Consider the following 23330-nt stretch of genomic DNA (forward strand, 5'->3'; position numbering starts at 1 on the left):
ATCGTCTTTATATATACACATACAAGTTAAATGCTATCTTTGTGCAAAATGCTATCGCGGGGAGAGGGGTTGACAATACATGTGGTTGATGGTAATCAGTATAAAAAAAAGACCGCGTGGGTGCGCTCGCCACTATCCCTAAAGAGGTATTTTCTTTCTTTTCCTCTCTTCATTCATTCCGCAAACTCTTGTCACGCAAGCGTCAAAATCCTTTGTTGACCGTGGCAGTAAGGTTGTTGCGTTTGTATCGTAAATCTTGTAAAACCAGGTCATCGATCTGAATAGTAACAATGCTGTCGATAGATAATTCGATTTCTCCACCCAGGGCCTTTTTGATCATGTCAAGTCCAAGTTTCTTTGTCATGACGGGTATCTTTGGTGTTTCAACGGTGATGGCTGAGCAATTGTCGGCTGCTATGTTGCTGCTGCTACTACAAAGCAGTGGTGGTAACATCACAGGCTCTGTCCAACCTTCACCTGGATCGTGAAAGTTTGCGTGTGCTGTACCAATCTCGGTTGTCTCGTACACGGCTGTTGCATTAAGCTGAATCATCTCTAGCCTAATATGGCTGAAAGGATTTCGTAACCATAAAACGGCTGTTGACGATAACACGTTCATTTGCATGGCTGCAAGCAAAGGAGGCTCATCAAATAATGGCGGGACTACTGTAAATTCCATGCTACGCACCAGCGGCAATAAGAGATCAGAAAAGGTCGCATTGGGATGTCGCCCTGAAATCGTGAGTGGCGTATCCGCTTCGGCTATAGTGTGCATTGATCCACAGCAACATGTGAGTACAACAGGTCACTTTTTTGCATGTGTTGTGAACACACACACACACACTTAAATTCCAGACTTACCCGAAATGTATTTCCCAATATAATCCACCACTGGAACCGGGTTATCAGCAAAAAGCCGACCCTTAGTTGACATCTTGTTGCTTGTATTTGGCTCAAGTTTCAGCTCTTGTAATATGATCTCGCCAATGATTTGACCACCAAACTCAAGAGAAAAATGTATCAAGCCCATATTCACATGCACATCAGAGGGGTTCATGATCTCCAATTCGGATTGTATATAAAGTGCATCGGCAGCACCATGCTCCAATGAGATGGATGTCACGCGAGGTGGCGGATCTTTCATGCCGTCCATGCCTAAGGATAATGCAATATTTACTATTTATTGATTCATGTAACATTTTGCTTAACATGCGTACCTTGACTATCAATTTGCCCTTTAAATTCAAGATCATGTATTGTCAAGTGACCAAACGCACTATCCACCATAGCATCGGCTGTACCACGAACATAAACAGTGCCTCGTTTGCCATTGAAAATCTTGCCAATAAACTTTTGAAACTCATCATCCTTGCCAGGCATCACTGTGAAAGGCGCACGTGATATCCTTGAAGTCACTTTGAGCATCCCTGGTGGCAAGTCATCGTCTTCGGTAGTGTGAGCAGGGGATGGCTTATCAGGAATGAGCTTGCCGAATGGTTCCTTAGAATCAGCTTCCAGGTATAAGAACACGCGAGGATAAATTTCAGTGACATTGATCGTGAATTGCATCTCATCCGGCTTTTGGAGCATGGCAGCAATGTCAGCTGAAATGACAGGTCGACCGCTGTCTGAAAAATCGATTTTGATATTGCTCAACTCAAGCGACCGGATCAAATCACTTTGCTTGGTACCAGGAAAAGGGATCTCGAGTGTCAATGATTGTAGCGCCTTTCGTAACCAAGGAGGTGTTGTTGAAGATGAGGATTCTTGTGGGTCGTCGTCAGGACCAAATGGACTACCACGCACATGTACGATACTGGTGTTGCCATGCAAATAACTTGATAGGAACCTATCCATCAATTCTTTTCCTTGCCGATCATTGTTGCTGATTGGAAGGGTGCGCCCATGGATATCAAAGACATTGTTTTGCTGGCCAAGTAAACTTGCATCCTCAGCACGTACAACGGCAATAAGCTTGTCGTTGCCATGGTCGTTTGGCAAATAGATCCCAAAGTCCACATCACCAAGTCGTAGGCTCAACGTGCTCGATGGATTATAGATTTCAACAGCACCTCCAAGCGCAATACCACCACGAGGATGTGTTCCAGGGAATGCAACCGATTGCAAACTTGCTTGCTTTAGCCCATTCATCCCTACAATAACCATAAATCAGCCTATTGGTAACAGGTAAAATCAAGGAGTCACACTCTCATCTCACCTTCCAGTGTTACTTGCTTGTCAAAATCCACCTTAGCACTAAACCAACCCAACTGAAGACGAACTGGACCCGTCAATTGCCAAGCTACTTGTTTGGAAGCCACAGCATCTTGAGCGAAAAGCATGAGCTCCTTGTCATTATCCACGATGAAGCGAGTGATGAAATCAAATGGTGTCGATCTTGAATCAGATGATAGTTCAAGGGGTGGCAAATGGATTGTTCCCATGGCGGCGTGATCAGCTGATGATTGGCTGCCGATGATGAAGGAAGATGGTGCATGATATACAAGTAGTGCTGAATGTCCAATCCCAATGCTCCCCAATATCCAGGCTGCTGTTGATGCCAATGTATATGCTTGGTCACGAAGAGTGATGCTTCCTGCTACATGCATTGCAAGGACATTGATGTTGTCTTCTTGTGTTGCATTGACAATAGATGCTTCTTTAAGATCAAATATCACACCCGTCTCGAATGAACGCTGTGCAAACTCGGGCGTCATTATGAGCAATATCAACACTGCCACGCATGATAGAACCATAACAAGGATGAAGATAACGCATATCGGTAACCGCCATGGTCCACCAGGTCCTAAGGAATCCTCATTCTCTTGGCCATCCTGATTGTGTCGGTCGTCATGATCCATTGAGCCTTCCGGAACTGATATTGAGCCATAATTGCCGTTCGCTCGAGTCTTGTCTTTGCGCTGTAAATGGGTATTGTCATTGTCGTCTTGCTCGAATGCTGGATTGTGTACCGAAATGGAGGATGAAGAAGGTTCCCCAGTAGGGGTGCTACCACGAGAAGGCATAGTAGAGGAAAAGCATGAACTGGGTAACCAAGGAAAACTCCACATCGGCGTACAAAATCCTTGATGTGCAGTAACGTGACCCCCACTCAACCGGAGTCATCTCCCCCATTAATATGCTTTGTTGTTTTGGCTGAGAAGGATGCATGCCATGGAACCTATGTTGCATGCTGTGCCTCTAATTGCATGTCATTGTCGCACCTTTTGTTAAATAATAGCTTTAGCTAGTAGATGCCTTTGTGTATAGCGTCATAATAGGACAATGACTACAAGTTCATATGCATATGATGTAGAGTGCTCCAAGTAAAGGCTTTCAATCTTTCTAAATGTCATGTTTACTTTTTTGTCCTCTATGAATACTTCGATGTAAGGGATGCCAATTGGCTACATATCGGAGGAACATAATCTGATATCGGTAATGTGGGTACTAAACTACAAGGAGCTTGCCGCGTCTCTGATGTTGAATGCTGTGGCGCATCTAGTAATTCCTAACTTGGGCAACAAAACCTACCATAACATCCTTAGCATTGCTGCTTGAATGCTGTTCTGATCATGACATCATCCCGCTTCCACTCGTTGGTGCAGAGTTGGATGTCTTTGCTTGCACAAATAAGATCGATCTTTCTTCCTATAGGCTTGTGATCATCACCAGTACCAAAACGCTCGTTCCTTTGAGTGATGCTTTGGGATGCTTTGCAAATTTGTTCACCGCTACAAGGATACAATGAAATATGGATGTTACACTTGATGCCATTTCTATATCACACTCCAAGACATTTACTCATCAATGCAATTTTGTGCCATGTACGCAACATAATGATACCCAATATCTTGAATCTCCTTAGGGAAGTTGCATCGCTTGCTTGTATCTTGATCCCTTCTCTCGTAATAAACCAGCAAAAAAAGTCGTTGTCGATGGCTGAAAGGATATCCAGAAATTCCTTCGTTTCTGTATGCACCTTGTACAGTGATGATTATAGCTCCAGTCTCCTCTTACAAAGGGCAGTATCCAACAACTCGCGATGAATTCACTGTTTTCTTCATATGCTGCCTATATAGTAAGCATCAGATGAGAATGCTAGATCCAACGTGTATGTATAAGTTGTAAACTTACCGTCATTAACTCATTGAAAATCAATCGACAGCTTTCGCGTAAGCCATTATGTCACCACATGCGGGCTGTAGTTATCCATGGCACCTGCCCCAACTTTGGAGATGCATCTCGGGAGGTAGCTACATCAAATGTATATGAGTATGTGCTTCATTAAGCGAGATGACTAGCTTTTACCTTATTAAAAGAGCCAAAAATAATAATGGCAATAGTAATAATGAAAGCACAGTAGGACGATAACGAACCGCTAAATATCACCACAAAGATTAATATATGGATCGCTCACAAAGGATCATGCATCCATGGCACACTCACATGAAGTTGGGCTTTAAGGTGTCAGCAAACAAAGAGTGGATGTATGATGGAAGAAAGAAACGCGTGGGAGTGAAATGATGGACGACAACATCTTCTATTTGCATGTTGCTGGGCGTGGGTATTTCAGTGATCTCAATGAGCGATAAAATGTTTGTTGGGGACGGTGGTGAGCTGATAGATTGATGGAACGGCTTCATTAATACGAGTCTTGGTGTGATTGAATATGTATATCAAGTATACGATAAAGGAGCCATGTTGCAAATTGAATAAGATACGGGTGAATCTCGTAAAGGTAATAAGTGTAATTGTGTCTTCGTATTCTTGGTTGCTGCCGTCATAACTATCTTCATCCATGATTGCAAAATAGTTGCTGCATGCCTTGGCTCGACTCTTCCAATATCAACCATGGGTAAAAACACCTTGCTCTCCAATCCATCATCATCCTCAGCTGTATCCACGTGATATAATCCATCTCGTTCCTGCTGACGACATCCCAAGTAATCAAAGCAAACCTCCCAGAATCCTCATGATCACTGCACTTGATTACAACCATCCATCATAGCCATTGCAATCCCAACACGTTGAGAGAAAAGACATCTGTGATCTCTTGCTGATGTAGTCCTCTTTATCATCCGGCTGCTGGCGTATCTCTTTTCTTGGTCATTTCCATAGCAACTCAACCAACGAAGACTGCTTGTATTTTGGTGTACTTGATAGCTGATACGGCATCATCCATAGGAAATCGTATGCATGAAAGCAAGCTGCTGCACGAGAATAAAACTACTTTTGTATAATGGCGAGTTGCTGCTCACGTGAAAACTGTAAGACGAGTTGCTGCAAGTAAAGAGCGTTGTTCGAGACAATGGAGTAAAGGCCTTGCTAATAGCAATTGCTGGAATGAATGCTGTTACGGTTGGTCGTGGTAGAGGGAGTGTACAAGAGAAGGTGTAGCATCAACAAACGCGGGTGTTGTAGTGGGGTGTACACGCCATGAACTTGCCATTCAGTCAAAGGCTTTCCGATCAGGGCTGTTGTAGGATCGACATTGATGGGTTGAGGCAGGACAATCGTTCGTAGCTGATAATTGTACTTGAATGGAGCAACGGTTGAGAATGGGAGGAAGAGAAGGTAAAGTTGGAGCGGAAGAGCTGGAAATTAAGAAGATCTTTCTGATGTTGGATGGTGTTTCTTTGTTTGACCGTTGCTCAGTCAAATCAGCTCGAACTAAGAAAGTTGAAGGGTGGAGATGTTGGGCTGGAGCAGAGGAATCGTTTTTATGCATTGGATTGGGTAACAAAGGTGAGTGAGAGGAATGGGCTATCAACCAGCAATTTACAAATAACTTTGCCAAATGATTTTTCTCATATTGGATGATACTTCTGTGTTTGAGCGTTTTTCAGTCAAATCCTCTCGGATCAAGAAAGTTGAATGATGGGCATGCTGGGCTGGAGCAGGACAATCGTTCACATGCATTGGATTGGGAAACAAAGGTGAATGGGAGGGTCGCGCTATAAACTGTCAATGTACGAGTGTTATTAGATTGTGTCAAGTATCATGCATCGCCTGTTCTGAATGACTCAAGTTACACAACACGTCCCTCTCCATCTTTGGCTCTATTATAGTCATACTACTTTACATTAAACAAAGACCACTTCTCATATAGCGTCACGCTTACAAACATAAAGGTGCCTGTATCTCCAAACTTTACAATCAAACGTGGGGTTTTTATTAGAGCAATGTGCTCGGCTTGGCCAACTGCACCTTGGGTGCCAGTTTCACGATCGAGCTTGCCAATCCCAGATTTCGCAATGTCGCCACCAGCCAAACTGGATCTGGGGGGTTGACCTCTTCGACGACGACGACGACCAAAAAATATTTTTTGGGCTAGTTGCGACATTGAACGTAAAACTTTCACACAAGGTGCAGTTGGCCAAGCTGAGCACATTGCTCTAATAAAAACCCCACGTTTGATTGTAAAGTTTGGAGATACAGGCACCTTTATGTTTGTAAGCGTGACGCTATATGAGAAGTGGTCTTTGTTTAATGTAAAGTAGTATGACTATAATAGAGCCAAAGATGGAGAGGGACGTGTTGTGTAACTTGAGTCATTCAGAACAGGCGATGCATGATACTTGACACAATCTAATAACACTCGTACATTGACAGTTTATAGCGCGACCCTCCCATTCACCTTTGTTTCCCAATCCAATGCATGTGAACGATTGTCCTGCTCCAGCCCAGCATGCCCATCATTCAACTTTCTTGATCCGAGAGGATTTGACTGAAAAACGCTCAAACACAGAAGTATCATCCAATATGAGAAAAATCATTTGGCAAAGTTATTTGTAAATTGCTGGTTGATAGCCCATTCCTCTCACTCACCTTTGTTACCCAATCCAATGCATAAAAACGATTCCTCTGCTCCAGCCCAACATCTCCACCCTTCAACTTTCTTAGTTCGAGCTGATTTGACTGAGCAACGGTCAAACAAAGAAACACCATCCAACATCAGAAAGATCTTCTTAATTTCCAGCTCTTCCGCTCCAACTTTACCTTCTCTTCCTCCCATTCTCAACCGTTGCTCCATTCAAGTACAATTATCAGCTACGAACGATTGTCCTGCCTCAACCCATCAATGTCGATCCTACAACAGCCCTGATCGGAAAGCCTTTGACTGAATGGCAAGTTCATGGCGTGTACACCCCACTACAACACCCGCGTTTGTTGATGCTACACCTTCTCTTGTACACTCCCTCTACCACGACCAACCGTAACAGCATTCATTCCAGCAATTGCTATTAGCAAGGCCTTTACTCCATTGTCTCGAACAACGCTCTTTACTTGCAGCAACTCGTCTTACAGTTTTCACGTGAGCAGCAACTCGCCATTATACAAAAGTAGTTTTATTCTCGTGCAGCAGCTTGCTTTCATGCATACGATTTCCTATGGATGATGCCGTATCAGCTATCAAGTACACCAAAATACAAGCAGTCTTCGTTGGTTGAGTTGCTATGGAAATGACCAAGAAAAGAGATACGCCAGCAGCCGGATGATAAAGAGGACTACATCAGCAAGAGATCACAGATGTCTTTTCTCTCAACGTGTTGGGATTGCAATGGCTATGATGGATGGTTGTAATCAAGTGCAGTGATCATGAGGATTCTGGGAGGTTTGCTTTGATTACTTGGGATGTCGTCAGCAGGAACGAGATGGATTATATCACGTGGATACAGCTGAGGATGATGATGGATTGGAGAGCAAGGTGTTTTTACCCATGGTTGATATTGGAAGAGTCGAGCCAAGGCATGCAGCAACTATTTTGCAATCATGGATGAAGATAGTTATGACGGCAGCAACCAAGAATACGAAGACACAATTACACTTATTACCTTTACGAGATTCACCCGTATCTTATTCAATTTGCAACATGGCTCCTTTATCATCTTACATTATAAACATCCGCACTATCATGATGTACTATTCGTCGACTTTGTCATTGAATGAAAATTGGATTCAACATGATGCTTTGGGCATCGTTCTATCAGCTCGTATGTGCAAGATGTGGATCACTTGGCGGGACTCTGGCTTGAAGAGGGAATAGCTTTTGTTCTTTTCGCAACACTATTACATTCGCTAAAGCTTCCTAGTTGACGTCTTGATAGATGAAAGGCAGTGGTAATTTGCGAACGCTTGATTTGCATAGATAATAAATGAGGGAATGATGATGCCAAACATAGTGCTTGTTACAGAGGATTGATTCATTGTGAGCTTAATTCATTGTGTAGATATGTATTCATGGTTGCACATAGCCACCCGTTTTTGCAACTAGTGCCAACTGACACATCACAGATGATTGTTAAGCAAGTAAATACCCCTGTTCCTATTGGCATGGTGTGTGTGTATGTGATGATGATAGTTTACGATATACTGTACGGCCACTAGTTGATTGATAATACTTTATTAATAGTATTGGATGGGGTAGAGGGAGATAGAGATAATACATAATGGGTTGACGCAACGCAAAACACCAAATAGTGACACTTGTTTTAGCCCATGCCATGTTTTTTCTTTTTCCTCCCTGGATGGGGCGCACCTTCCACCATACGTCGGACGAGAACAAATACTCCTTCTGAGGAGACTACGATGCCTTTGTAAAAGAGATATTATTAGCAATGAGTTAAAGGATGCGTTCCTTTACGATAGCTTACTTTGATGCATGTCCGCCATACAATAACCACCCAGGTTAGCTTGCCAAAAGTAAAAGTCTGAAATGGACGAACCACTAGAATGATGGCTTTCTAGATCCCTCTGATGCTTCAAGGCAAGTTGATGAAACTCTTGATCTCGCATCACGCCCCATTCAGCATGATATTCCTTATTGGGATCCAATGGTTGGTGTTGTTGTTCTGGTTTTATCGTGTCACCTTGCTGTTGATGGCCGCAGCTGCTAGTACCCATAGTACTATTGATTACTTCACCAGCAGCAGGGATACTGCTTAATGATGGTGGCACAAAGTTGGGATCCATATCATTGTTGACTCCTTCCGGTATTGATGAAGAAGAAGGTGGTGGATGTTGAGATAGAGGAATGTTTGACCACTGTTGTTGAGGATGCATAGAAGATTGCGATGGATGATTGTTAAAAGGGGCGTCGTTATGTGCTGGAGGTGGATATTGATTATCCAATGTCATATTGTCGTCGTGGTTCTTTACCAACCCACAAGAGGGGAGGGATGGGAAGAAAAAGAAGAAAGAAAGAAAGAAAGAGGTACACGGCAGAAGGCCAAAGTAAACAAAGGAAAAAAACAAAGCATTACTTGAGCCAAACCGGCTCTTTTCGGATATGTGTGTACTCGTAACTTTAACAATGAGATAGCACGTGATTCGCAAGTTGGCGATAGACTGGGAAAACAAATGAACCTTCTTTTACTTTATTTGTGTGGATGATGATGATCAGGGATATTGTTATTGGGGGAAAAGGTATGTTGGTGCTCTTTGTTGCAGTTATTGGATCATAGAACGAATATAATGAACAAGACTGAGTTGATTGTATTCACCTCGCCATAAGCTGAAAGCGATACGAAATACTAGAAACGCGATCCATCCACCACAACCGATCCAAATGAGCCAGCCAAAAATCACACTACGTTGCACCTCTTTGGCCATATCCGACGAAGACCGTTTCTTGGTTTCCATCGCCACCGTATCCGACACAAGGCGTGTACGTTGCTGTTGCTTTCTTCTCCGCAGCGCATGGCTTGGATTGGGATGATTTCGAAAGCTTGATTGTGACACGACCTGATCTTGTTGCTGGGATGCTTGCTCACAAGAACCGGAGACCGCCATTGTCATTGGCAAATGCCTTCGTAAACGAGACGGCCGTTTTCCAACGTCCATTATTGTCGTTTGATAGCTGTCGTGGTAGTGGTTGAGGAGAAAGGAATGTCTCTCAAGGATGGAACGTGGCTGTTTACTTGTCTCCTTTCTTATCGTGTTCTCACTCTCACTCATTCACTCGCCCACCTTCCTATCTCCTTATTACTCGCCCAAAGCGTCTTGTCAGGCGCGTGTGTATACGTGATTCATGTTCAACTTTTAATATACTTAAATCATTACGCAAGCAAGAGATTTAAACAACAAAATGTTGCAAGGGTGATGGGACAATGGGGGGTTTTAGGCCTAAGATGGATGTGGGGATGAAAGCATAGAATATGAATGGGAACATAGATAGATCCTTGGTACAAAAAACTAGATAGATGATGAATAAAGAGAGTATGGGGTGCTTTTGCTTTGCCAAAAGAACATGTCAAATGATGGCCGTACTAGTAAAACCGTGGAGGGAATGACAGATGATGAAAGCTAGCTTTTGATGATGAATACGTATATCAAAAGGAATCCTGGTTTGCCTCATCGGGTATATGTATATACATGCGTATCAATAATCATGGCCTTTCCGTTACTTGAGATATGGACATCTCCCACGCAAGTGGCCGTATTTCCCGCACCATGAGCTGAAGAAGAAGAATTTATATGAGATGCTGCTGCATCCATATACACCGACACACACGCGCACATTCGCCTTACCATTGACCACCTGTCAAATTCAATGGCTTGATTGACAATGACATGTTGCGTACAGCTTAAATACTTGTTTGGAAAAAATTATTCATCGTGTGTGTGGATGTCTATGCCAGCCTTTATATATCCTCATGCCATGTTTGTCTGCACCGTTATGTTAGCACGCCCTGTGCGCCCGTGCACATGCTATACATTCAATCCCCCATCCATCTTTTACAACAGAGATGTCCAATCTCTCCCACATTGCAAACGCCCCACCCCTCACACATGGAGACATTTGCTATGCATTGTCTCTCTCTCTCCACACACACACACGCACACACTCCTTTGATGTTGGGCTCTCGTGATGTTTACCGTGTAATGTACCGATGATGGGTTGTGCTACCATGCATTGCATATGCTGCCATATTTGTACTACTAAGGTTGACAGCTCATCATCATCAAAAGGTATCAAGCTTTCATTTTCTCGTTATACCTAGTCAACAAGAACAACTTTGATAGTGACACCTGTCAAACTACGCCATTTTTTGAATCCGGTACTCCCACCTCCTTTTCCAGCACCCCATTAACCTTGTTAAAACTGAGCAACAGCAATAATCAGGAGCGATGATGTTTTTGTGCGTGGAGTTTTGAGGAAACAAATAACAAGAGAGTGAAACAACGGAATTGTCCAAAATGATAATTACTGCATACGTGTGGTGATCATCGCTTTCTGCAGCAGCCTACAATGGTGCATTTGTTTACAGGACCTTGTTGGATCTAGAATTGATATAGATTGCATCTTGAGCCAACCATGTCAGGATTCCAATTAACGTGCTGCAAAAGTGAAGCACCACCACACATACATGCGGCAGCATGCGGGCGCTCACCATGTTCCCGATTTTTAGGTGCCAATGCTATGTCCACTTTTAAAAGAATCCATACAGCAGCAGCCACTCTTGAAAGAACACCATGATACATAAACACTCACACACACGCATCTTTTCCGGCATTATTGATGCGCAGCGTGGCACAACAAGAGACGTATTACTAAAATTGATATCTATTACCGACATGTATACAATTGCTATCTTTATCAGATATAGGAATTACTGGATGTTTCTAGTATTCGGCTACTGTTGTGAATGCACCGTTCCCTTTAAGGAGTTCACCGTCAGCCGCAGCAGCCGCATCTCATGATTGATGTCCCTTCAAAGGAAAAGGGGGCGCGTCTCGAGACCACCCCGCAATGCCATTATGGAACCCTAAAGAACAATACATACATGGAAACTATTTCCTTTGACAGCTGAGATATCGCGCCATAATACCCATATTGTCCCGTGAGAGATGTTAAAGCTACATGTTTATGCGGGATGGATTCTCATGTGCCCATAGCGCGTTATCATACATGGGTCAATAATCTACCAAATGATCACGGGTCTAATAATTCTACGCCTAACGTGGTTTTCCCAAGCATGTAAGCCAAGGATGTAACACTCGGTATCAGCTTTTCGCTATATCAAGTTTACCGATTCACAACCGGAAGCTGATGATCATATGTTAATCTCACCCGCCCCTCAATTGCCTATGCCAAGCCGCGTGTCTTTTTGATCTCAAGACATTTAAAGAAGATCATTGGTATAGTGTTGGCTCAATTCAAGAGACTTGATAGGTCACACTTTATTATGATTTGAGTCAAAAATGACGTGGGAAGGAACCGTGATAACGTGAATGCAGGCCCTCCTCATTTCTTTGCATCAGCTGCCTTTAGGCTTTGAATACCACCAAGTGATTAAAGTTTTGGACTCATGTACATTTAGTGGCATGTGGATCTCCAGGCCGAAAACGACCAAAATTAAGATGGATCGTCAAACTTGATCAAGCTGCCGCTGCCCCCAGTTGATATGTAAGTTTCAGGTTGCATGATCATAACGTATCCTTTGTGGCTAAAAGTCATTTGATGTTGCTTTACGGTACCAGAATCCTCAGCGGACCCCAACCTCATTGCATACACGTGCGTACTACTTTAAGGATCAAAAGCTGCTATCATCTTTAATCGCATACAAGAGAAATCGACCACCATGGTGCGTTAAAAAAAGCAACATGAACACGAGTACCCAAGTTTACATGTAAAAGAGACCCATGATGTTATATAAATGATGATGTATGTATTCTTTTCCATCATGCAAGCGCATTTAAAACACCCCCAAAAAGGCACAATGAAGAATTGATAACCACAATAATACACGTATATACATTCTTTTTCTTTGGTTGAATCACTTTATAACATCTTCCTTATGAACAATAGTTGCGTTTGATATCCACTCATCATCGATCGTGTTTCGTTTCCTTTTGATGCGATCCTTGATTTGTCTTCGTTGCTTTGCATAACGTGCCAAGGAATGGAATAGTTCATGTCGATCTTGTTCAAATTCTTGAAGCTTCAAATCTCTCCACCCGTGATGTTTGTTGCACGGCCTATGTTGGCATATGCTATACGCTGGTGGCGGTGGTACATCCTTGCTTGCGAATTTGAGCACGATTTCGCCATCATCCATGACCATCTCGCTTACTTGCTGCCAAACATCATCGGTCCAATGAAGCCGAGTGTCGAGACCACAATATTCTCCATGATGGTGTTGGACAATGAGCTTAAGGAACCGTAATCTCTGATCCATAATCGTGATTTGATCTCGTATCCGACGCCATGCTTCCGTTAATTGGGATAATCGTGCCATATCATGCTTCACCAATTGATTCAATCGAGCACGTCGTTGTCGTTGTGTCAACATGTCGGTATAGCTTTGTTCAGAGTGACCACGTCGTTTGATTTCTGCCAATTCCACACGTGCACGTGCCACCTGTAAACCACATGTATCGCTACAATACTTTGATATCCTCCCCTGGTGTGAGCTGATGCGTGCTGCTTTGGGACATGCTGGATTCATACACTTCGGTTTCCACGATGTCATCTTGCCGGTTGCTGCATTGTTTGTGTAACATGATGAGTGCTACCATTGTTTATCATTGATGATACACACATACCTTTTGCACATTCGGCACAAAAATACAAGTCAATGAATTCGCCTTCCTTTTCACTGATCCCAATGCACTCGCCATGGAACCATTGATCACAACGATCACATGCAATCATAAAACGTGGCACATCGTATGGCTTGCGACAAATACAATAAAGGACTTGATCATCATTGCTCTTTGCACCCATTTGTCGTAGGCTGTTTCTCCTACTGCCTTTGGCAGCAGCCATTGCCGCTGCTACAATGGATTCTCCTGTCCTTGGTCTACCATTCGCTCTTGATGAATCTACCCAAGAAGGTGCTGAATTGGGTCTCGTCATGCTTGCTGGGGGTCGGCCACGCTTTGATTTCTTTGGAGCAGGCTAGATTGAAACATGGTCAGTCTTTATCATTGTACATGTGGATGTTTGTGTGTGTGTGTGTGTGATATACATACCCGATCATCTTCTTCCCATGATAGTCGCCTTGATGTAGTAGGAAGACGAGGTTTAACAGACTAATGCATCATGTTAATAAGAGAATAAAAAAAGATGGATCAAAGAAAAAAAGACTCACCTCCTCATTTCTGATGACTTGTCCATTTGTGGTAGGTGAATGCATCTTCCCCTTGCTGATCCAATGTTGGACTTTTTTAAGTGGCTTCATTTTGGAAAGTGGTACTGATGGAGCGGATGTTGTTGATAATGATGATGGCGGTGCTGATGGTGGTGGTGGTGGTGCTGTACGGCCGGGTATAATGGAAGTAGTAGTAGTAGTTGTAGTTGTAGTAATAGTAGTAGTAGATGGCTGAGACAGCAAAGGCATGGATATTCGTCGTTCGGTTGATGATGTCTTGGCATTGTTGTTATATGAATCAATCGGCTTCCTTCGTTCATTCTCTATCACATCTTCATTCTCGCTTTGTGGTGATGATGTACTCTCTTTTGTTGAATAATAATAATCGGTTGCCTTTGCATCATGCGAGCTAGTTGGCGTCGGAGGATAAGAGACTCTCCTTTCTTTTTGCTGCTGCTGCTGCTGCTGTTGCTGTTGCTGTGGTGACGGTTGCTGGTGGGGTGTATTCGCTATTGCTGTAGTCATGGGCAACAAGGAGCCATTGGACGATGTAGTCTCTGGAACTGTTGCTTCTGATACTGGTGGGAGAACATTCTTTGGCATTGAGGGTTGAGAAGTGTCTTTGGTGATGCGTTTCCGTAACGGTAGATGCTTTGCATTGGTAACTGCTTGGGACAATCGTTGCGGTTGCCCATTTTGCGAAGCGATTTGAAACTTTGTGGGCGTAGAAGGCTGAGAGAAAAACATAGCGTCCAATCTTTTGGTTTGGTGGTCATGAGTAGAGTGGGATGAGGACTTGGATGGTGATGGATGAGGAGGTCTGCGATCGAAATCTGGCGGAGGAGAAAGGCCATGTGCAGTATGCCGATCAGAAGGAGTACTATTCAAGGCTTGTGGATGAGCTGGCATATAAAGGCAAGGCCAGAAAACTTTCCGGATTGGAAAAGAAACAAGAAAAAGAAAAAGAAACCAAGAAGTAGTTAGCCTCTTTTCTCCACAACACACTCTATTCACTCACTCACTGGGCTGTTATTAGATACAAAGCCCGCCCGTTTCTGGTAGGGGAAAATCTGTGTACATCCAAAATTGCTTATAGAGTGTCAAGGATAGCTATCACCTTATTGTCATAGTATGGGTATTTGACGTGCTCGTTGATCAGCACATAGTTGGATGCTATTTTCATTGTAAAATAGCTGCCAACAGTGGGTATGCCTCATGTTGTTGCTTATAGTACAATAAACGAAATGCCTCATTCATCTTTACCACATCATCTTATACCACAATAAAGGATCGTAAGCTCACGTGCTTGTTTTGTTTCAGTGATCATGAATATCAACGCATCGGGAAAAAGAATACCTTGAGCACTTCAAAGGCCCTGCCATGATCCATGATGCATCCTAGTGAGTACGCAGATCATTTTTTGGTTCTCACAAAGAAGGATGCTTGGTTATGCAATTTCTTGTATTAGGTTGGTCCTGTCGCATGCTCTAAAATGGAGGCAGCTATGTAGCTGTAAGAGGATACTATAAGATGGTGCTATGATAGCTTATGTAGATACATGTAATGTGATAAGGAAGAACCACAGCGGCTTGGTGACGAGAGCACAAGAATGATGACCCTAATATCAACAATGGTATCATAGCAACAAGACCGCTCCTCAAGCAATCGATCTTTCCTATTGTCTTTTTATATTCACAGGCCCCCAAAAAAGAGGGCGATGATAGCATGCATTGGATTTCCGGAAAAAGTTACTGCTGCATGAAGAAAGAAGATCGCTGCATATGTAATCCACAGAAAAGTCTAGGCTCGTACATTGCTATATTGATAAAGGGCAGTTCCGGTGACAATGTCTACAAATGCTAATATAGGATGTACAATATGGCTCGTAGCACCAGTTCTCGACAGCGTTTACTTCTTGAACATTCCATGGATGATGGAAAGATATCTTTCAATCAAGGGCTATGATTGGTTAAATTACCATAAGCGCCTCTGGCAAACGCGAGTATCACATTCCATTGGTTTACCTTGTTGCTTTCACTATGAATGGTGCCAACCTGATCACCCATTGGTGCCCTTCCAACATTCTTGCTGCCGATTTCAAGGCACGGAACTACTGCTTGATCTTGCTGAATCAACCTATTCAACACTTGGAGCGATTCCATCGGCTGTGGATAAACGGTATAGCTCCCCGATACTCTTGCACCTGACACCAGCAAGCACACTCATTTTTCACACACTCTTAGCCAGTCTTCGTTATTGTGCTGACGGCGCTGCTAACCGACTCTACGATGCATTCAGCGATGATGAACAAAAGCGTGAATTGTTTGTTACACTTGATGATTGGTACCTTTTAATGCCTTCTTTACTAATACTTGTGATACTGCAGCTATGTCCCTGATGAGATTGCTGGTGATTTGGATTCATTGCGAGATGATGTTCGCGAATACTATGAGAAAAGGGTAATGTTCGAATACCACCAATTGGTGTATGCTATATACTAATAATCATGTCAAGGGTAGAATGTCAAGGTGACGCATTACGAAGAGCAAAATTCCACGGATTTTGAGAAATGTATCCAATCACTCAAGGAAAGAGAAGCACAAATGGATAAGATGGTTCGTAAGGATGGATCACATCTTTGTATCACAATGCATGGAGCAAGCCGGGGGGTGATTGATGGATTGATTCTCATTTCTTGTTTCCTCTTTTTTCTTCTTTTTGACATAGTATGACATTGTTGCCACCCCCACTCTCAGTGGTCGATTTGATCAAATCATTTCCAACATCAATACTCTGTACCGGTTGAAGGATGAGGTGGAGCGACGGGCTGTGCTTGTGAGCAATGAGAATCTTACTGTGTTGCTGGATAAGGTAAAAAAGAACAAGTTCACGGATCTCCAACATCTCACATGAGGAGTTGTACTCACACCGGGGTTTACGGGCCGTTAACCAATTAGGGGACGCATCAGATTCATTGTCAGCCTGAGTATGAAGGTAACTTTAAATGGCACAGAGTTGGGGGTGGGGTAAGGAGGGGGATACGAGACGAGACAATTTGACTTTTTGCATTGTTTAGGACCAACTTGTGGAATTATCCCCATGGGTGTTCCAGCCACACTTACAACGCGTGGCCTTGAATGGAATTTAGGTATAATTGATATAGCTCATGGCTTGTGCATGCATCAATTGACACTTGCCCTTTCTAGATAATCACGAGTGCTTCTTTGGAGGTATGGTGAGTACTTCCAATCGCATTGCCAAGGATGTAATTGAAATCGAAACGACATCACCAGTGGTGTGGACAATTGAGATCAAAGAACCAAATTAGAAAAATGAGACAATGTTACTCCATCAGGGGGTTGATTATATTAAAAGGAAATGACAAGTGTTATCAAGAAGGATTAGCGGGGTATTATGTGTATTATTATCTTGTCATATGATGGTTAATAGGATATGCGTGTGTGTGTGTGTGTGTGTCTCAAGAGTCATATGGTTTATTATTATCCCCACACAATGACGAATAACGGAAAAAGTGAGATGTATAACCATGTCTCCACACTAAAGATCTACATCTCTCTCGTATAGGTCCGGGGAAAGGATGGATAAAGCCAAAGAGGGAAATCCGTGTGAAAAGAAACCCAATCTTGCCTTTCACCTTTTCAGACTCAGGATGGTGCCTGCTCGGGCGGGATTCAATACCAGTGAGAAACGCTTTGCTTCACATACCTTTTACTTTAACTTTTCCCACAAAACTCATGAGTCAGTTGCAAACTGTACCGCCATCCACAGATGATTGCTGTTTGCTACGAACAAACCTTGGCAAGACTTATCGCCCGCAAGCTGAGGACATTCTAGGCGATGAACACCTACTCGATCTTTTTCGCATTGTCAAGCAAGTACTGCAAAAGAAGCGGGATCCCGAGAGCCTTGCTAGACTTTTCTTTTGTGTTTCATATGCACTTGGTGATGAAGTCAAGTTTTACAAGCCTGTTCATGAAAGCAAGCTTATTTTCGATGATCGCAAGCTTGGAGTCAACACTGTACGGTTACCAAGTGCGAGCACTTGTTGTGGTGGTGGTCATAGCAACAATAGCACTACTGGTAGTGCCGCTACACCTTCATCGTGCTCTGTGACAGCATCAGTAACGCCTGCAGCACCACCATCAACAGCATGTGGTATCCCTGGCAGCAATAACAGCACCGTAGCAGATATGGCACCACAACACAAATGGCCCGATACAGCTTCTCTTTCATCCACATCATCATCGACAGGACCAGGATCTCCATTAGCAAGACTCTTATCAGTATCATATCTTACAAACAATCCACCATCGTCGTCTTCGCCTGCCTCGTCGCACAATAGCCATACTCACCCGGAAAAACTTTCGAATGACGATACATCAACCGATCCATATACAGTGCGCCCTTACACCAACTTTCGTCCCAGTTATCCAAGCACATCAGACCCTACAACAGCAGCAGCATCATCTTCAGCAGCATCCGTCACCTCTATCTCGAGACAAAGTGAAGCACGTTATACGCCTCTTCACCATCATCAACAACAACATCCTTCCAACCATCCTCATTCACTCGACATTGCTCCTCTTCCTTCTGAACATTCACATCAATCAAATGAATACGTCATGGAGCCGAAACAACGTGGCTTTTATTATCAAGATGGCCGGATATCCCGAGAACCCATGTTATTACAACGCTATGCTGAACATGGTGTATTGACACAAGCCTCATTGATGCGTAAACGTAAACGTCAAAATGGTGATCCGCCATCCTCTGAGCTGATGACTCCACCTCCTGTTCCAACCAAAAAACCGAAAATACCCCATCGCCACGGCGAGTTTGAGCAGAGACGTAAGTTTTTTTTCTTTTATCCTATCAATGAGAGTATGAAGGAGGATCTTATCGCTCATTCAATATCATGCATGTAGGTGATGATATCATCAATCGACTACGTAGCATCACCATGACCGATCTCGAGCAAAAGGCTGAACGTCTTCCAGCTGAGTATTCCCTTGCTATCGAAACGGTGCCTCCTATCTCAGCTGTTCCCGAATCATTGACACCTGAACAAGCTGCCGAGTTGCTTGGTCCTTCATTGCGTATCCTCACCAATCATTCAAATATGAAGCCACATCTCGACAATGGCATGAATCAAAACGGCATTTATTACAATACGGATTACTTTCGACTGTATTTGGCGTTTGAGCAATTTCAAAACACATTTGCAGCCTTGTTTCCCAACCAGGTGGTCAAATTACCAGAATGGACAAGTGATGGATATGTGGATATGCCTGGTACAGGTGAAAGAGATCGTGACCGAGATCGCAATGCCAACATGAAGGCCTATCGAAGTTGGATCGAACCCTTGTTGACAGAAACCAATTGGGCGGCTTTTCGTCGCAACATTGTTGTGGGTGAACGTATGATGCAATTATGCAAGGTGGTCGGCCAAGGTGTATTGCTCATGACGAAGGAGTTGAGTGGATCCAAGCTTCACTTGACATTTACCAACAATGAATGGGATGAATTTATTACCGGTCTTAGCTCAGCACGGTGGGATCAAACGATTCAATGGGAAAATAATGGCCATCCTTCACCACCGCCCACATCTCCTTTTGCTCACAAGTCGGTCTTGGTAGTGGAGTTACGGCAGAAATTCTTGACATGTTATTGGTTCCATGAAGAAGGTCGTATCGTCAACAGTGATACTCGAAGGGCAGCCATCATGACCCATTCGTCATCATCGTCATCATCAACAACATCATCATCCACTTAAAATAAAAAAAGAGCCATCCATCGACACACACACACCACAACATACCGCTTCCAATCACAATCACAATCACACACACCTACCTATCTTCCATTGAATGGCTAGCCATGCTGACACACACACACACACACACACACGCTCTACGCGAGAGAGAGGGACTCGAGGGACCACAATGCACCGTGGTAGTAGTAGTAGTAGTAGTCGTTGCCGGCAGGATAGCCACATTGTATGTACAATCCTTCCATTTTGGAATCATCCATATCATTGTTTAATTATATACATATATCGTGAGAGAGATACAGCTATAAAGCAGGAAATACATGAAATCATACATATAACCTTATATCTATATACAAAAAAGAGTGGTACATACATAAATGGCAGCGATAAAATAGCAGCAACAATAACAAATCAAGTGGAGAAAACGAGTGAATACGAGTTGAATGAAAATGATCTTAATCATCGAGCAACAATGAGCGGATGGATGGAAGCGTCGGACGAGAAAGGCATGTTGGCATATGCATAGCAGCCGTATCACAATCATTTGTCTTCTTTGTCTTGTGATCAAGCATGTGTAACGGTGCAAGTAGAATTGGTGGTTGCTCTTGTTGTTGCTGTTTTGGTGCGTGATGTGGCATCATCATGATAGGAAAAGGAAGCGTGGATCGATCCGCAGGTGAGCATCTTGGTGTGATTAAGGAATCATTGGTACCATAATCCGAATCCGAGTAGCTGGAATAAGGCGTTAAACATGGTGGTGATGATGATTGTAGGCCTTCTCCTGTTACTGCTGCTCGACATTCGAGACATTCATTATGTAACATAGGCATCATTGATGGGGATGGTGGATAATAATAGAGTACATGTTCGGATGGCAGGGGTTGTTTATGGCCTGTAGTATGAATACGTGCGTGTCGTGTCAACTCATCCGAACGCGAAAAACGCTTTCCACATCCCAAATAATGACAGGCATGTGGTTTTTCGCCTGTATGAGTCCTTATATGGCGTGTTTGATGCTCCAACCTAAAAAATGCTTTGGGACACAGGGGACATTGGTATGACCGAGTTGCATTTCTGTTGTGCCTTTTCCGGGTTGCCGGCATATTAGGGTATAGAAAAAAGACCAAGCGGATGCTTAGCAGGGGTGGTGGTAGTGAACAAATGTATACTTGACGAAAAGAAAAAAAGAGTTGCCAATGGATATTATCTTGTGCCTTTTTTTATCTGCTGAGACATTCGAGCCGATTGTCTATCTATACATGACCTTGCACGGGATGAATGAACCAATGGATGCGATAACAGAATTACATACATACATGGAGTTGTTGGAAGGGGAGAAAAGCAGTGGCAAAAAAAGGGGGGATTTGAGCAACGAAGGGCATTTGCAGATTCAACATCATGGTGATAAAGACAACCTCGTCAATTCCTTTCGACTCCTTTTTGTAGATCTATCATGGTGTTTGCCCATATAGCATCGTTGAGGTATCATCCATAACAAAGAACAAGGAAAAAAAGACAATGAATATATATACTATGGTCGATCCGTAGGCTTGAAATGACCAACATGGCCCTTTAGGGGGGAATGATGTACATGCGGGGTCGAATGTGAAATGTATCGGTACCAATCAAGTGATAATGCAAGGCCCAGTCTTGCCGCATCAAGATCCATGTTTCGGTATACATAGCAACACACGTATCATAGCAACGTTTGGTAGTCAAGGCAACCTTTCCATTGATGTGCCAATCAATATGGGATTCCCACTTAGCATAGTAAGCATCATTCTCTCCTAGCTTTTGTAAGACTTAGAATCGAGTAGATACCGGTTAAAGCTAGATTGGGTATTTTGCAGTATACTTTTAGGCAATCCCTTTTGTTATCTCTAAACTTTAAGCGCTCATAGTTGAAGGGGATCGGAATACGATGACAAAAAGTCACCACCTTTGCTTATCTTTGACGCATTGCATGGCACATGTGCTCCTGAATTTCCCTTCTTAGAAATCAAGATAACCAACCATCAAGCACCTCTCCTTTAAGCAATACGATATTGTTTTTTATTGATATAGACGTATTCTTGGGATCGTTGGTAATGGCATTTAGCAATATAAAGATTCACGAGCAGGTGTTCTTCGTATACAGATAGGTTTATTTGACATAGGCTTATTCCAGAATTTGACATCATGCATGATGACACACACATGCTACTTTAATCCTCCATTTCCTCATCCATTGATTCCTATGACATCTTTAATTTAGTATCATCAAATATTACCCATCTTTCTCTTTTTACCTTTGCCATTCTTTCGGCTTCACGTTGAATATCTGCGGGTACGAATTGATGCTTGTACTTGGACTCGGCACAAATCCAGCTCAATTCGAGCTCGAATTCCTTATCCTTGGCGTCATCGTGACAGGTATAGATGCTACATGTAGATATGAGCCATACTGAAATCATCCGCCTATGATGATGATAATACAACTTACATGCGTGTAATAGCATTGACAGCTTCACGCACTGTCATGTTTTCCAAATCAAGCTTCTCGATCTCAGTCTTGGCCACCGATTTGCCCTTGCCAGCTGCACAGCCGTGATATCCCTTTTATATGTCACCTTCATCAATATCCAGGCATGAAACCTTGTTGTTCTCGCTCTCTCTTTCTTACCCAGTATACACCCGAAGGTTCAATCATGTACAAGGTAGGTTCGCCATCTGATACAGCACCCAAAATTGTTGCACATCCAAAAGGTCGAACGCTTGAATAAAGAGTGTAGGCGGATACGTATTGACCCAAACGATCAGCGATGGTCTTGCCGGGAATAGGCTGACGATAGATATCTCTCCAGGCTGAAGCTTCGTCACGAGCACGCTTGACCAAATGTCGACCATCGGCTATTAAGCCTGCAGATGCCTGTACATTGAATGTATAAGTAATAAGGAAAGAAGATGTTGTTGATGTATCTATCTACTCACGAGACCAATATGCAAGTCGGCACTTTGGATTCGACGGTTGGCTCCAGGCACAAGAAGCTTTGACTGTACCAACTTTTCGACTGCAAGAACAACACCATCCTTGACTCGTAAGCCAACAGCAGTGCTATAAGGAATACAAAGAGCGTATGTGTCAATGTCCAAGGTAATGGCAATGGAAAGTGGAGAGTGTATTTACCCGCTATTGTCGACAGCCTTATTTGCATATTCGACTTGGAACACGCGTCCATCAGGAGAGTACGTGGATACTGCAAGATCATACTTGAAATACGACGATCGGGTCAGCATCAATCAAGGTTATGTATACGTCGAGTGGAATTGCTTACACCAGTGCCAATGGATGTCATTATGGGATATACAACTAAAAGTGAGAAAGAAGCTGTTACGTGTGCATTGCCTACCTCAGCAATTCGTTCCTCTCTAGCGGCCTCAGAAATTCACACTGCCTAACA

The 23330-nt window shown here is 43.2% G+C and overlaps 8 protein-coding genes across 8 annotated transcripts; 2 read left to right on the top strand and 6 right to left on the bottom strand.

The window, feature by feature from the left end:
- Positions 1-202: 202 nt before the first annotated feature.
- Positions 203-3026, bottom strand: O0I10_001411 (uncharacterized protein; the record flags this gene model as incomplete). Its single annotated transcript, XM_058481508.1, has 4 exons — positions 203-762; positions 862-1155; positions 1218-2153; positions 2219-3026. 4 exons carry the CDS (start codon positions 3024-3026, stop codon positions 203-205), a joined length of 2598 nt encoding a protein of 865 aa, XP_058348146.1.
- Positions 3027-8495: 5469 nt separating this feature from the next.
- Positions 8496-9141, bottom strand: O0I10_001412 (uncharacterized protein; the record flags this gene model as incomplete). The annotated part of the gene is made up of 2 exons (XM_058481509.1): positions 8496-8596; positions 8658-9141. The coding sequence occupies 2 exons, from the start codon at positions 9139-9141 to the stop codon at positions 8496-8498; spliced, it is 585 nt and encodes a 194-aa protein (XP_058348147.1).
- A 312-nt stretch (positions 9142-9453) lies between these two features.
- Positions 9454-9846, bottom strand: O0I10_001413 (uncharacterized protein; the record flags this gene model as incomplete). The annotated part of the gene is made up of 1 exon (XM_058481510.1): positions 9454-9846. One exon carries the CDS (start codon positions 9844-9846, stop codon positions 9454-9456), a length of 393 nt encoding a protein of 130 aa, XP_058348148.1.
- A 2936-nt stretch (positions 9847-12782) lies between these two features.
- On the bottom strand, positions 12783-15008 carry O0I10_001414 (uncharacterized protein; the record flags this gene model as incomplete). The annotated part of the gene is made up of 4 exons (XM_058481511.1): positions 12783-13489; positions 13552-13906; positions 13981-14040; positions 14100-15008. The coding sequence occupies 4 exons, from the start codon at positions 15006-15008 to the stop codon at positions 12783-12785; spliced, it is 2031 nt and encodes a 676-aa protein (XP_058348149.1).
- Positions 15009-16138: 1130 nt separating this feature from the next.
- O0I10_001415 (thiamine pyrophosphokinase) lies at positions 16139-17427 on the top strand (the record flags this gene model as incomplete). Its single annotated transcript, XM_058481512.1, has 8 exons — positions 16139-16277; positions 16343-16421; positions 16486-16558; positions 16619-16714; positions 16827-16970; positions 17057-17093; positions 17176-17247; positions 17306-17427. 8 exons carry the CDS (start codon positions 16139-16141, stop codon positions 17425-17427), a joined length of 762 nt encoding a protein of 253 aa, XP_058348150.1.
- A 427-nt stretch (positions 17428-17854) lies between these two features.
- On the top strand, positions 17855-19893 carry O0I10_001416 (uncharacterized protein; the record flags this gene model as incomplete). The annotated part of the gene is made up of 2 exons (XM_058481513.1): positions 17855-18968; positions 19046-19893. 2 exons carry the CDS (start codon positions 17855-17857, stop codon positions 19891-19893), a joined length of 1962 nt encoding a protein of 653 aa, XP_058348151.1.
- A 452-nt stretch (positions 19894-20345) lies between these two features.
- Positions 20346-20720, bottom strand: O0I10_001417 (uncharacterized protein; the record flags this gene model as incomplete). Its single annotated transcript, XM_058481514.1, has 1 exon — positions 20346-20720. One exon carries the CDS (start codon positions 20718-20720, stop codon positions 20346-20348), a length of 375 nt encoding a protein of 124 aa, XP_058348152.1.
- A 1374-nt stretch (positions 20721-22094) lies between these two features.
- O0I10_001418 (uncharacterized protein) lies at positions 22095-23225 on the bottom strand (the record flags this gene model as incomplete). The annotated part of the gene is made up of 7 exons (XM_058481515.1): positions 22095-22124; positions 22179-22311; positions 22373-22485; positions 22553-22798; positions 22861-22984; positions 23057-23139; positions 23205-23225. The coding sequence occupies 7 exons, from the start codon at positions 23223-23225 to the stop codon at positions 22095-22097; spliced, it is 750 nt and encodes a 249-aa protein (XP_058348153.1).
- Positions 23226-23330: the final 105 nt, after the last annotated feature.

The sequence above is a fragment of the Lichtheimia ornata genome (genome assembly GCF_029851405.1).
Source record: "Lichtheimia ornata isolate CBS 291.66 chromosome Unknown scaffold00003, whole genome shotgun sequence".
NCBI lineage: Eukaryota > Fungi > Mucoromycota > Mucoromycetes > Mucorales > Lichtheimiaceae > Lichtheimia > Lichtheimia ornata.